This window comes from Patiria miniata, unplaced genomic scaffold (genome assembly GCF_015706575.1).
Source record: "Patiria miniata isolate m_02_andy unplaced genomic scaffold, ASM1570657v1 HiC_scaffold_19, whole genome shotgun sequence".
Lineage (NCBI taxonomy): Eukaryota > Metazoa > Echinodermata > Asteroidea > Valvatida > Asterinidae > Patiria > Patiria miniata.
In genome coordinates this window covers 5689245-5703844 of record NW_024037057.1, presented here as the reverse complement: position 1 = coordinate 5703844, position 14600 = coordinate 5689245, and the positions used below count along the sequence as shown (strand labels likewise).

The following is a 14600-nucleotide window of genomic DNA, read 5'->3' as shown; positions in this document are numbered from 1 at the left end:
CAATTAAGAAATTATTCCTGCGTACGGGTACTTACATACCGGTACATACATACATACATACATACATACATATACATGTAGGCATTTCTATAGCGCCCCATAGCCTTGGTCAATGCTCTCGTCGTTATTCGTCCCGTAGGCGGTCAATCGTCGGCATACATCCTCACGCGCTATGCACATACATGTAAAAATACAGCTGAAACAGCAATCTCACGCGGCCACTATTTTTATGCAAATCAGTTGGAGACGATCTCGAGCCTTGGTTCAATCGTCCATGTGAGGTTTTGGGGGTGGTGCTCATTATGTTAATAGCCTTAGCTGACCTTAAATGTCGTTTTCTTATTGGTCGATCGTTGCGTGGAAACTTGCATAGTGAAACGTGGCCGGCACCGTACATAATCCATACTCGTAATTGTGTGTCTCTGCACACGGCACCAATGCACAAAAACTGTGGTTCCTGTCACGTCCGCAAAAGGTGGAATAGCTGCAAATAATTTGATGACGTCTGGATTTACCAAGGTGTGATTGGACACTCCACATATTAGCCCCGCCTACATCATCTGTATTCGCATACGAGGTCGTGCGCTGGAAATCTAGCGCAAAGTAAAGAAAAACATAAGCTTTGGCCGATGATTGAACCAAGGCTCGAGATCGTCCTCAACTGATTTGCATAAAAATAGTGGCCGCGTGAGGTCGCTGTTCGCGCTGTATTTTTACATGCATACATGTGCATAGCGCGTGAGGATATATGCCGACGATTGACCGCGTACGGGACGAATAACGACGAGAGCATTGACCATGGCTAAGCGCCCCACAAAGATCGGAGCGCTTTACAAAAACTGACAAAAATAATTAAAGATACAAACAAAAAATGCATTGATACAGATACCAAAAAAAAAAAAAAAAAAAAAACAAGCAAAATAACATATGGCATGATTAAACAAGTAAATGGGTTTTGAGTCTATTTTTGAAGAGCTGAAGTGTGTTGGCTTCCCGGATGTCACGGGGAAGGGAATTCCACAGCTGGGGAGCAGCGGCTTGAAAGGCACGATCTCCAGTACGCGACTTAGTTTGGGGGTTATGGAGACGTGTTTTGTCAAATGATGAGCGGGTGGCATAGACAGATGTGTTGAAAGAGATGAGTTCTTGGAGATATGAAGGTGCCATAGAGTTGATACATTTGTATACAATGACAAGAAGTTTGAAATTTATACATGCTCGAATTTGTAGCCAATGAAGGCGACGTACGGTAACAACGGTGCGCTCGGATGGTCACGAGCAACATGTTACTTCATGCTTATGTGCGCACTTGAACCAGTGGTCTAGTGTTTGCGTTCACGATGTGTCTAAAAAAAACACTCTCGTACATGTACGGTAAGTGGTCAAAAATGTCATCTACCGATACCATTGTGCACAGAGGTCTTCAAGTGTCTTTATGGACATCTTCTATTGTTACAGTGTACAGGTATGCAAATGAATGTAGAACTTAGGAAACCCCCCCCCCCCCCTTATTTTAAATACATGTAAAAAGCAAAGTTGGACATACATGTACAAATGTACAATGTATACATGTACCGGTACTGTACATTGGATGTACCGGCACGTATTGTAGACCTATGCACTATGCATGTACACTGTACACATACATGTAATTTAAAACTTTGCAACCGTACAATGTGTATACACCATGCTATTAAATTTGCACCTTCATTTGCATACTGGGTATCATTTGAAGTGCTGTGTCGAACCTTTGCACCAGGATGTGTTTACACACAAACAAATAAACAGGCTCGGGTTTTTTGACACCCCGCCCCTTGCACTAGGGTGTAAATCAACAAAGTTTAGATAAGTGTGAGTTTGAATACACTTGTTACCTGTGCTGAAATTTTCTACCGGTATTTTGGCAATAACTGCACATGTACTGTATGTTTTGTATATGTTCATTGTATACACGATGGAGCCCTGTGGTCCAATGGTTACGGTGTTCGACTCACTTGCCGCGGTACGTGGGTTCGAACCCGGACGGGGAACATGGTGCTTGTGTTCTTGGGCAAGACACTTTACTACAATTACCTCTCTCCACCCAGGAGTATAAATGGGTACCTGTGAAGGTAGAGACCAGATTGCACTGATCTCAAGCTGCTGCAGAAACTGGTCTCCTGGCCTGATGAACAGGGGTAATAATTGTGAAGCGCTTTGAGACCTTTGGTATAAAGCGCTATATACATGTAGCACTATTATTATTATTATTATTAACCCTAACCCACCTCACTCCTCCAAAATCCTCCTGGCGGTTTTGGAGGATTCTAGAGGATTGAGGATGAATGGTGATCATCAAATGAGGATTCTGGAGGATTGAGGATGAATGGTGATTGAAGCACATGAGGATTTTGGAGGATTGAGGATGAATGGTGAATGAAGCACAAGAGGATTTTGGAGGATTGAGGATGAATGCATTTTGAGGCAGGACTGTCTGATGATTTTGAAGGATTTGGCATTGGTTATCCTTCATTTAAACACGAGTGCAAAGTTTTGGGATGAGGAGGATTTTGGAGGATTGAGGATGAATGCATTTTGAGGCAGGACTGTCTGACAATTTTGAAAAATTTAGGCGGAGTTGAAAAATTTTGGAGGATTTTGGAGGATTGAGGATGGTTGTAAGCAACAAGGGCCTAGGGGGTTAGGGTTAATGTACATGTATGTGACCCGTCACTACAAAATGAGCATCAAAAATGATCAAATCCGAAATTGCCGTACAGTGGTCGATTTTTGTTTTCAGGTGAACCTCAATCTGTAAGTCATGTTGAACTATCTTTCCAATTTTCCAACAGATTTCTTTTGAAATGCAATCGCTCGATCAAAAGTTATTTTTAACCTTCATATCACTATTGTCAAGGGCGTTTTGATGCCTTTTTTTGGATTTGACATATAATGTAATAAAGGATTTACCCGATCATAGATCGGGAAGGGCGTAGTGTTGGGGTTGAAAATGTGGGGAGTTAAATGTAAATGGGGGATTTAGTTGAGAAGACATGCAGTTATAGAAAAGCAATTTCTGTGGCACGATCGGAGGCAATTTCTGACCACGATAGTAAAGCCAATTGTTTGAGCAAAAGATCATCTTTTAAACATCACTATTATAGTTTGGAGTCATTTAATCAGCTATTCTGAGCAATAGAAGATGCCAATTTCCATATTCATTAACAAAACAGTGATTTTCATTCTTTCTTTTTTCATCAATTGAGCAAATTTTGGGGCTCATGATTTGAACAGAAAAACCTTATATGTACAAAGAGTTTATGCCGTACACATCACAGTCACAGCGCCCTCAGTTGTCAGGAAGGGCATTGAACAGTTTAAACGTTTCCAAAGTGCCTAACGAAAATTTTAACCCCCCAAAAGGATGTAGACCTCAGAGTTTCTATTCATTTAAGATGAATGAAAATTTTGATAAAATATGTTCCAATGATAAATGTATGTCAATAGCCCTGTTACTGTCAGCTCGATGCCCTTGAAAAGTTGAATGACAAAAAGCGTGTGATTTGGATTCCCACGAAAGTTAGAGAATTTGGAGGATAAAGGAAGGGTCACTGACTAAGCAGCAATGCTACTAGTCTATGTAATATTTGAGCAGATTCGCTGATTAATTATGCAAGACAACCGCATCTTGACCTCTAAATTTTGACCAATCAGTTGGCGCTTAGACACAGCAACAAAGGCTGTGGTCAAGCGCTCTGTATTATATGTTAAATTTTACACACCCGTACGTTGCTGTATAACAGAACACTGCATTCCAATTGACCAATCAAACATTTAGTCCTGATTTGGGAATGAAATGACGTCACGATTTAGTAAAGTCGACTCCGATTAGCCGAGGTGCGAGATCGTATAAATCTGCATGCTTTGATATGTTAGACAGGACAATTGGCTCCGTGGATAATGGGAATCATACAAAATCCCTCAAACAAAACCTACCAGCATGACCAGTGGTTTTTGAAAGATCTGTATGGCAAGGTCAAAGTTTAGGCCGAGAGAAAAAAAAAATTGTGGCAATGTCTTAAAAATAATCCAGGTACATACAGGTACTGGGTAGGAAGGATAATAATTATTATTTGTAATTTTTTTGTGTGTTTTTCAGTTTTTATACTTACTTTGTTTACTTTAGGTACATTTTTGTACCTTTGACAATTTTTTGTTTAATTAACCTGTTTCATTGTGTAATTAACCAGTAACACACTGAAAAGTTTCACGGAGAAGATTTTTTACAGCATACATTGTACATTATTTGTGGCCAATTTTGGCACGAAAAGTTTGAGGTCAGAAAAATGGCCTTAAAAATCCAGGTACCAAGGAAGGTGGGGGTACCGTAAACAAATTTTTTAAGGCCCTATCCCCCACCTTACTCTAGGTTGAGTGCCAAGTTTATGACATTTTCCTGAGAATTTGCCTGAAAAAATATTCATGTGACAAGTTGTAGCTTACTTACAGTACATGTAGCTTTTCTTTTGTAAACTATCCTCTGTAAGCCTCAATGCAAGTTTTGAGCTTAAAACAGGTGAATGATTTTTGTCCAAGGTTCCGTTAATGTGGCCCAAATGTGGTTCAAAATGTGGCCCCTGGTTGCATGGGTTTGTGTTTCGCCATTTAACAGTAACTATATTATAAGTTGGGTAATAAATGCATTGTATGCCTGGCCTTGTTGGGTTTTTTTAAAGGCAGTAGATAACAATATCCTTGTTTCTCATCAGTGGTTGTAAAAAAAAAGATCCTGGCACTTTTCAATGCATTTTTGTGTACATGTACATTGATGTAATGAGCTTGCATACAGGTAACAAGACTCAAAAGTGATCTTATTTATTGATGTGTTGTCACTGACAGGACCTGTAAATATGCCAGTAATTCACAATTTAAAAAAACCCAGTTCTTCATTTGCATTGAGAGTTCTTGCGAGTACAAGAATGTTTGCATTATACAGAACAATTACATGATTGCATTATAAAGAACAATTACATGACGCCAAAATGACTTCCCCTGTGACGTTTAGTTAAAAGAATTGTGCTTCTGAGAATTAATGTCTTTATTTTGAACAGCATTCTTCAAGGTGCTTTATGGCCCAAGGGGAAACTGTTAAATTAGCTTCTATTGACAAAAGGGAGCGCACCTTTCAAAACTCCATGGCCTCAGCTTTGGAAGAATATAGAATTATACAACCGAAAGGCTAGATGTTATTGTAGTAAGCTTACAATAAAAAAAAGCTGTCCCCTTGAGTTCTATTGTACCTTGCAGACAGATCAGACAGCCTTTGGTTAGAGTAATGTACAGGCGGTTAATTGTTGACCCACCCAGCTCAGGCTAGGTACATTGTTTGAGAACAAAAACTCCACTAGGGCGGAACGCTGGAGCTTGAATGGCAGTCTTGCCTGTAACAAATAGTGGCTGAGCCCCCACTGGCACTGGGTGTGTGATTTCTGTGAATACGTTTTTGTAAGTGCACGTACCGGTACATATCTACGAGCCCTGTGCGGGGAACCGGTTTAGTCCTGGTGTACGAGTCTGTATTGTTCGCGCGGTGCTTCTGCATGGTCTAAAAAGTCCATTTTTGCGGAGACGAGGATTAGGTGGCTTAGGATCTTCGAAAGCTGAAACTCAGACAATTTTGGAAACTTTTTTTTTTCACATAGTTTACCGGTGAGAGTTTGGGAGTTTGTGGGTTTTTTTTAATGAAGACGACAACAAGAAGAGGCAGGAAAGTCGAGATTCAGTACATTGATATGGTGAAGCATGATTCGGGATCGCGATTTACTAAGCGCAGAAGCCAAGATGGCTCCGATGATGAGGGCGTACTGTCGGGATTGAAACAGGTAAATATTGATGGGTGTGTCGCCGTGGTAAATGAGGAAATAAACAAAAATAATTTGAGTACACAGCATACCTATGTGTACACAAAATTGTGTCAACATATATTGACAAACAGATGTCAATTACATGTACAGTACTGGTCAGTACATCAACAAGGCTTCAACCATTTATCTTGTAACAACTTTTGAACATCAATGGTGATTTTTTTTAAGGCAGATTGTTTCAGCATATTGTATAATTTAATATAATAATGAGAATTTTTGTTTTCCCAAAATTCGGAAAGGGGGGGGGGGGGGCAGACGTTGAGCTTGCGGTCAGGGGGTCCGTGTTGGCTTTTTCCATACATTAATTAGTAAATAATTTATTATTTTGGAATGTTGTTACCTCTGCCAAGGAGGATATGTTGTCACCAGACTTTGTTGGTTGGTCGGTTGGTTTGTCTGTTAACATGATAACTCAAAACGGATTTGCATGAACATTTTTTAGGGGTGATCCTTGGTACAAGTACAAATCGATTAGAATTTGGAAGTGATCCGAATCTGGGTCTGGATCCAGGATTTTTTTGTAAGGATTCTTCACCATTTATGGGAGTTTCTTTTGGATGTACTGACAATATGGCGGGGAATTGTTTAGCCTTGGCGGAGGTGTGCGCTCTCTGAGTGCTTTCTAGTCTGGTACATGTATGATGTACAAATGTATGTACGGTACCGTATTTCAGCCCACCTTATAAAACCAAAAAATTTAAGAAACACTTCCCCTACCCCTATGTCATAATGGTACATACCACACAAGTATACATGTAGTAAATTTGTATCATTTGACAATGACATATTGTTATTGTCTTACAAAATGTAGTTTTCACAATTAAAAAACTTTTATTAATTGATTTTGGGCTTCTTTTTTCTTGTCCAAGTTAAGCTTAGCAAATTTTTTCAGTGTCAAGAGACATAGTTTAAAAGCCTTCCAAAATAAAAGCAAAATGTCGATGCTAGGTTGATGACCATCGACACCTTGTTGATGCTTGTTTTGTAGTGATGTGTAGGACAGGACCACATCCACAGGACGTTAACAAGAAAGACAACAAATGTCTGTGGGCCACGTCCCCATTAGCACAGGATATCCATCCACATTCTATCCTGTTTCCTAAAAAAAAAACCCACCAAGATAAGTAATCCATTTCCTTTGTTATTTCAAGTCCACCTGATAATCGAAAACCTTGTTTTGGTACCGACCGCGCCGCCGGATAAGTTCCGTTACCACTTATCACATCACCGGTTTAGGAAATCCATTGAGGAAAGATTTGGCTTTGTAAACTCTGTACGTGTTCGCATTTCAAAGTGTGTCGTCAGGCAGCCATTTTAGTCTTGTACCCAAAAGCATCCCGTTCTGTTGTTGAGGATTCAACTGTTGTGTCTTTGGCGCCAGACCGCTGTTGTCGCTAACTTGGCTTTGAACCTGAAAGACGTGCATGCTGTAATGACTTTTGTAATGTAACAGCGGCCATTATTGTCTTGTACCCTGACACCACCCTGTGTAATTTGAAGAGGCTTTCTTTATTGTATCCGTGGCACCAGACTGCTTGTGGATCTACAGCATTTCACTGAGGCCTGTTACATTGACTGTTTAAACTTCGTTGTCATGGGCAGGCGTTGCCTAGCAACCAACCAGGCCAAATTCCTTCACAGCTGTAAACCCCTGGACTTTAATCTGTCAATGAGTGAAAGCAATTTACCACACCATCAGAAAAGGTCCAGCCCGGTTTAAAAATTGTGATATGCTAGAACCCATTGAGCAGCAGGTGGTACTTTCTCCCTGCAGTGCATGTGATTAAGCCCAGGTGACTGAGAGAATTGGAACTCCTCTGTGGTGTAACAATTTGCCCATTAGTGGGGATAGAAGGTTGATAACATCGTGTAAAATGATCTCAGATTTTTTTTGATCTGCCGTTTTTCAGTGCGTATATTGGTACGTGTCGTATCACCCTTAGGTACATGTAGCAATACTCAATTTGCTCAAGTCACGGATAGTCAGTGCTTACCGTGTGTTGTTTGGGTCAATGTCATCTGGAAACTGACTTCGGACTTCTTTTGCGATGTCGCATTTGGAACTTTAATCGTTTCTTCCAAATAGGCTTGTCTCAAGACAAGGGCAGCTCGGATTTGACCTTCAGACGAACCTCCGACTCAATGTCTTAAACGGAACCTTCTTGCGATTTTATCGTTTTCGTTCTTGTGCGTCCAATGTCATCAGTTACTTTTCTAGAAATGGTGCTGGAAATTTGGAAACTAATTCTTACCTGTTGATCTTCCTGTCTGCAAGGTCGATGCCATGCATGTTGTACCAACGATTGTCAGCAGTTTGACTTTTCTCAGTCTGTGTCTGTTATAGCTGGAGGCATGCTGCAAAATTGTAAAATGGCTCAGCCCCAGGACCTGTTGAGGTCTTGGTCAGAGCGACGTCTGAGTCTGTTGGACAACCTGTTGACTGTTTAGAAAACTTGTTAAATTGCAATGCAATAAATCTACATAAAAGTGAAAACCATTCTAAACTGTGACACTTCTTTGACTCCAGGCAAATGTGGACGACTATTTTTTTAAAATACCGACTAAAGCAGATTGTTCATGTACATGTACATATGGATGCAAATCTTAATCGAAAAAAAAAATACATGTGTATGGTGGACGATTTTTCAAGGAATAGTTACAATATGCATGCAGTATGCGTTAATTAGTTACCCTCCTTCTCTTGCTGGCAATTTCAACAAGGACAGCCCAGCAGTCAAAATAAATCAAGTGGCTGTTTTTAACAGTTGAACGCTCCCTGCCTTCATAAAGCAGGATCGACTGGCTGTGATTGTTATGGAATCTGATATAGCTATGCTTTGACTGTAGGAGATTGATAAGCCAGCTGTGCCTACCAGTCACCTGCTTTTGTCTGTTGATGGAATTTGACTGTCACAGTGCCTACAAGAAATATGATCTGACTGTTGTTGACTAGCCTGCGTAAAAAGTAAAAAGCGTGGCAGGGGAACAGGATGGAATTTTTGTCTGTCTGTGACAGATCAAACAAAAGGAGGGTAAAAATGCAATGTGAACAAAAAATTAAGCAATCCACTTTGATGGGACACCGACAAGATTTTTTTGAGAGTTTGGGATGAGACTCAAGAGCATCTAAGTGCATCTTAATGGCCGGCAATCTTCTCCTTGCCTCCTCTCTCCTGTCGCAGTTGTTCCGCGACTACATGATGAGTGAACCGGACGTGGCCCGCGTGTCCAACGAGAGTGAAGCCTACGTCCTGATTGAGGAGAAGACGGCCGAGGGGGAAGAAGAAGGTGAGCGCATGCAGACGGAGGAGCCCATGGTGGAAGAAGAGATCGCCGCAACAAAGGTGAGAGCCCAAAAAAATGAATAAACCAGGTTCTTTTCCTCGCCTGCCTCCTTCATTCCCGGCCACCTCCTTATTTTTTATCGTCAAAAGAGTCTAGAAAATGGAAAAATCCATCTTGGAAACTCGCCATCTTGGGGGGGGGGGGGGAGGGGAAGGGGCCGTCCCTTCTTTTTTGAAAAAAAAAGCCCCAACTTTTTTTTTTTATACTTAATTTTTTTTTTTTTACTTTGCCTTATTGGCTGTGTGCAATAACATAGAGGGCAGTATTCATGACTCGGGACATGCAGTACTTTGCTGTTAGATCTAAGACATGTTTATTATGTACCCTTATGTTAGTTTTTTTTCTGTAAGTTGCATTCTCCGTGGTCTTTGACAAATTCTCTTTTTTCTGTTAATAAATTAGTATTTTAATTCCAACAAAAAAAACCCCTCCTTGTTTCCTTTTTGGGACGTCTGCAAACCTCTGAAAAAAATTTTCATTTTGGGCACAAACAGATCCACTTTGCGAGCAGACTGGCCCCCAGTCCGTACATTATTGATACTGATTGTGGGGCAGGAACCAGCCTACCCCGCGAGAATGGGAATTATTGTCTGGCAGCTAATAATTCAAAATTGTGAAGAAATAATTCAATAATTAAGCATGGGCTGATTTATTATTTTGTTTTTTCGGTTGATGTCTCATTCAAATGTGATTAACGTTTGTATTGCTACGGTAGATGAATAATAAATAACATCTATGAACCTAGCCCCATAAATGTGGCCAATTTACTGGACTACCTCCGTAAATAAAGACCACACTTCCACCATGTACAAAAACATGTCGAACTCTGTCAAATTTTTATTTTCACATTTAGGCTTAGTTTGTAGGTTTTTTGCTTAAGAAGCATACTCACCCCCTTTATAGGCTGATCAGAAAGTGCTGCCTTTTTCAGATGTCTAATTTTCGTGAAATTTCATGTTGAAATTTTGATACGCAAACGTGTGCAAACGAATCTAGAAATTTCACGGAAATTAGACATCTGAAAAAGGTAGCACTTTCTGATTAGCTTATAAAAAGGGTTAGTATGCTTCTAAAGCAAAAATAAACTACAAACCAAGCCTAAATGTGAAAACCGAAATTTGACAAAGTTCTACATGTTTTTGTACATGGTGGAAGTTTTGCCTTTATTTACGGAGGTAGTCCAGTAAATTGGCCACATTTATGGGGCTACTATGAACCATACACATGCTTTTATGTTCCTTAGGTAAAGATATCAGAGCCTACTTGCTTCCCTGATTACAATCACTTGCCACTGAGCCACGTTTTTGTCTTGCACATCTCACATGAGCGCACTCTCCCCCCCCCCCTTCCCCCCCCCCCTTCCCAATCCTATCCCCGTTGCTCGGGGCAATCATCAGTTACATACTTACAGTTTCGTCATATCCTCAACCTTTCTTCATTTTTCCCCTACGGTGAATTAACCTATCCCCAAACGGAGCCAGGCCAATGAATTAGCTAGTCTCTGAGTCACATGTCTGCTCATATACATCGTCAGACGTGCGGCAGCGGCATTCACTGCGCACCGTGATGATTGGCAAAAGAGACGTGCATGTTCACGTACAGTAGAACACCAACACCTGTACTACATAAATTTTCGCCAGCCACCTTGCATTTAGATGTACCGTACCTAGAGGAGTGCTGTGGCGTTTTGAAAATTGATTCCGGGGTCTGTAGACCAATTATTGCCTGTGGCCATATTTGACTGGTTCCCGGAAGGACAGTACAATGATCACAGCATCGAAGCAGAGCATGTGAAAGGTGCCGGACTGTTTGCCTTTTTAAGTTTTTGTCGGTGTTAATAGGAGCAAAATCTAACCTTCTCACACAGTGTCAGATTTTGGAGCCTGCAGCCGTGAATCGTGTTGAAACTATTCCTTTACATCTGGATGGACGGAGAAATGTAGTATTTACAGGTTCCTCCATATGTTCATGTACATGTAGGCCCGTTCACTATCGTATTGCCTAGCCATGTCGAATGTCCACCGTGGAACCGGGTCCCATAGAACATGGGTAGGCAAAGCATACATCATTCCCACTTACATGTTCACCATTGTGTGCAATGGGTCGGCTGTAAATTTCCTGGTTTTTCTACTGCAGTAGAGCCTCTCAAACTTGGTCCGGACTCCAGACCAGGGTTAGATTTTTACCCGTGTAGAAGCCGCGTCGGATTCATGCTAGCTTGAAAGGGGTTCACAAAATCTCCGTGTTGGACCCATATCCAACACAGGGATTTGAGATAGTGTGAGAGGCCCTAGAAATAGGGCAAACAAAAGAGGGGCGTTTTTACCTCTATTGAGAGCTCCATGGATGGGACACTCGGCTTGCGCTTTCTATACTGTACTGGTTCGCGCACGAAGTACGCACGACTTCCTGAATGTGCAAAAGTTATAGCCACCGCATCTTCGCGTGAGCGTCAGGCGTTGCAGCGCGCGAATACGTTGAAATTCAACTTGCGATGGTCTCCCAGACTAATCCCCGCCTCCACTATCTTTGGATACATTCGAAATACACAGTTGATAGATCGGGAACCAGTCTAGTGGTAGGTCGCCCCAACTCTCCCTTTCTGGCCGTTGATGGGGTACTTGTGCACAGAGCCCATGGTTAAGAGATCTGTGATACAGTGTTTGATGCTTTCTCGTCTCGTTTTCGTCAGGTAACATCGGAGGAGTTTAGCTTGCCGCCGACAGAGACGGACTCCACAGTGAACGGTGAGGTGGCGGAGGAGAAGCAGGAACGCAAGCGGATCACCAAGAGCATCAGTCTGACACAAGAAGACATGGACAGCAACAAAGGTAAGACTGTCAATTTTCATGGTCAGTGCAGAAATCAGTTACAAAAATAAGCACGGAAAATATCTAAGCCAAAAAAAAAAAAAAAATTGCTTAGAAAATAAATCATTTGTAAAGTGCTTTGCAGATGGTATTTTGGGCGAGTAAAAAAAACCAAACTTGAAGTAGATTTTTTCCAGCTTTCTAAACAAGAAAATATGTGACCCGTCACTACAAAATGAGCATAAATCAGAATTTTTACGAAATGAGATATTTCGTTTCTGTATTCTGCAGAACAAGAGCTTTCTAAAGGTGTAAAATATTTGGGGGTGCTGAGTTCAGTATTAGCGGAAATGTATAGACTGCCTTCTAAATTTGAAGTTGAATAAGTAATTTGTGAGGCTTTCTGGCATAGTGGAGAGAAATTTAAAAAAAAAAAAAAAAAATCAGATGATTTTTCGATTTTCAGATTTATTGATATTTGTAATCTTTGATACATGTATGTCTACGACACATATTTTAAAGAAATATAAAAATTTTGGAATGAGAGTGCTTTTTTAAGAAAAAACAATTGGCATCTTTCATTTTCACGAATAAAAAACTCGAAACTTTAAAGCCCTTTTTCTCAGTATTTTACTCTTTTGACGTGTCAATAGATGCGAACTTTAAACAGCCATTACTTGTCAACGGAATGCCCGATTGAAGTGCAACAAATACCCGCAAAACCTCATTTCGACCTCTGCCCAGTTCGGTCTCATTTTGCCAGCGCGCCTCACATTTGTTTGAAAAAAAAAATTGCATTAAAAAAAAATTCCCACTGTTGTATCACAGTCGACTAATAATACGGGATGAAAGTAGGTTTTTAAAATTGCGATAGAACAAAAAAAAAAAACATTGGAAAGAGAGGACAGGACGTAAAGATTGATGTTCACCTGAAAAAAAAAATGTACTCTGTATGTTTTCTATTTGAACACGTACAGTCGAGTCTCGTTAATACAAACTCGCTCGGACCTGGCCAAATTGTTTGTTATATCAGAATTTTGTATTAAGAGGAACATCAGTCCCATTCATTGTGCACATAAATGCACATTCGGGACTAAGGCTTTATGTTTGTTATAACCAGAATTTTGTATTAACAGAGTTTGTACTAACGAGATTGGACTGTACATGTATTTTATGTACTTGTCTGTTACTCTGTTGTTTGTTGGGTGGTTTGTTAAGTGTTTGACTTACATGTACAGGATTTTTCAATGTCGCCAGGATGCGGTTTTCACCCGAAATCGGGAGGTTTTGCCAGTGGTTGTGGCTTGATATAAAAACGTTCAATAGCACCTTGTGGCCAATGCCCTAGCCTTAGCCGACAAGTCAAAAATACCGTTAGGCCTACCTACACATGCTTCATGTTTTCATTGTTATTATGTGCGGATGACTAACTGTTCACTTCTAGCAATGCAACATCGTCAATTATTAGTTTGCCGGCGAGCATTTAAGCGGTTCTTGGATGCATTCCGGTGGTTGTCGATTGATTCAGTTAAACGCGTCGTTCCTTTGGGAGTCACATGACAGAAACAAATGTCAAGGCATTCATGACGCACAGTGTGTACATTCGACTGTTATAAGAATGAAGTGCGAGCGCATGGATTAAATTAAAGGGAAAAATACAAGTCTTTTGCAGTGTAGATGTACACGTATGTGTTTAAGGTGTGTGGATCAGAACTGGGTACCATACCGGTACATGTAGTACCCAACCGCAGATGTCAGGAACCAGTTCCAGATTATGGAAATTGAGTACCCTTAACCAAAACCCTTACTCCCTAGGCCTTTTTGCTAGGATGTAGCCTCAATCCTGCAAAATCCTCCAATTGGCCTCATGGAAAAATAGCATATACATGTAGCCTTAATCCTGCAAATTCCTCCGTTATTTCTTGAATATGGTCCATGGAGGGATGACCACTGCCTGAATCCTGCAAAATCCTCCGGCTATGTCTGTCAATAGGCTGAGGCAGAGGCAGTGACATCCTGGAGCAGTGCGGAGGATGTCAAGTATAATCAAGGACTAAATTTATGCACGGCTGAGCATAAACAACACAAGGTCCGGCCCAAGACCTTGACACAGTGCGTACTCTGAAATCAGCAACGCACTTTTGCCATGTAACCTCAATCCTGCAAATTCCTCCAATTTGCAAAAAGGATTTTGGAGGATTCAGGGCGGTTAGGGTTAAGCTTTACTTACATGTACATGAAGTAACTGAGAACCAGGCTACAAATGTATACATTGTATATATTTGGAAAAACAAAACAGTTCCATGTTTATATTGCTTTCGAAAATGCAAAGTTTGTAAAACTACATGCAGGCCTATTGAGCTCACTGTACACACTTGTACATGTTTATCACCATGTATCTTGCTGTATCAATGCACTCATGTGTGGTAGTATTATTGTGCAGAGTATGGACAATCTATAATATAGCAACTTCAAAGCTTAAAATCTTGGGGTTCTGTAAGGGTACCCGGGTACCCGACTGCCTGTGTTTGTTTTTGGGTTT

At 40.8% G+C, this 14600-nt stretch overlaps 1 protein-coding gene across 4 annotated transcripts in view; it reads left to right on the top strand.

The window, feature by feature from the left end:
- Positions 1-14600, top strand: part of LOC119725503 (protein-methionine sulfoxide oxidase mical2b-like) — a 95536-nt gene that overhangs the window by 25089 nt on the left and 55847 nt on the right. For 2 of the 4 annotated variants that reach the window (XM_038196912.1, XM_038196911.1), the window contains 2 exons: positions 9086-9247; positions 11941-12079. In XM_038196912.1, coding sequence (XP_038052840.1) covers positions 9101-9247; positions 11941-12079 — 286 coding nt within the window. In that variant the 5' untranslated portion in view covers positions 9086-9100. Of the gene's footprint in view, positions 1-5407; positions 5862-9085; positions 9248-11940; positions 12080-14600 lie in introns of those variants that run through there. The other 2 variants (XM_038196909.1, XM_038196910.1) reach the window with 2 other exon arrangements.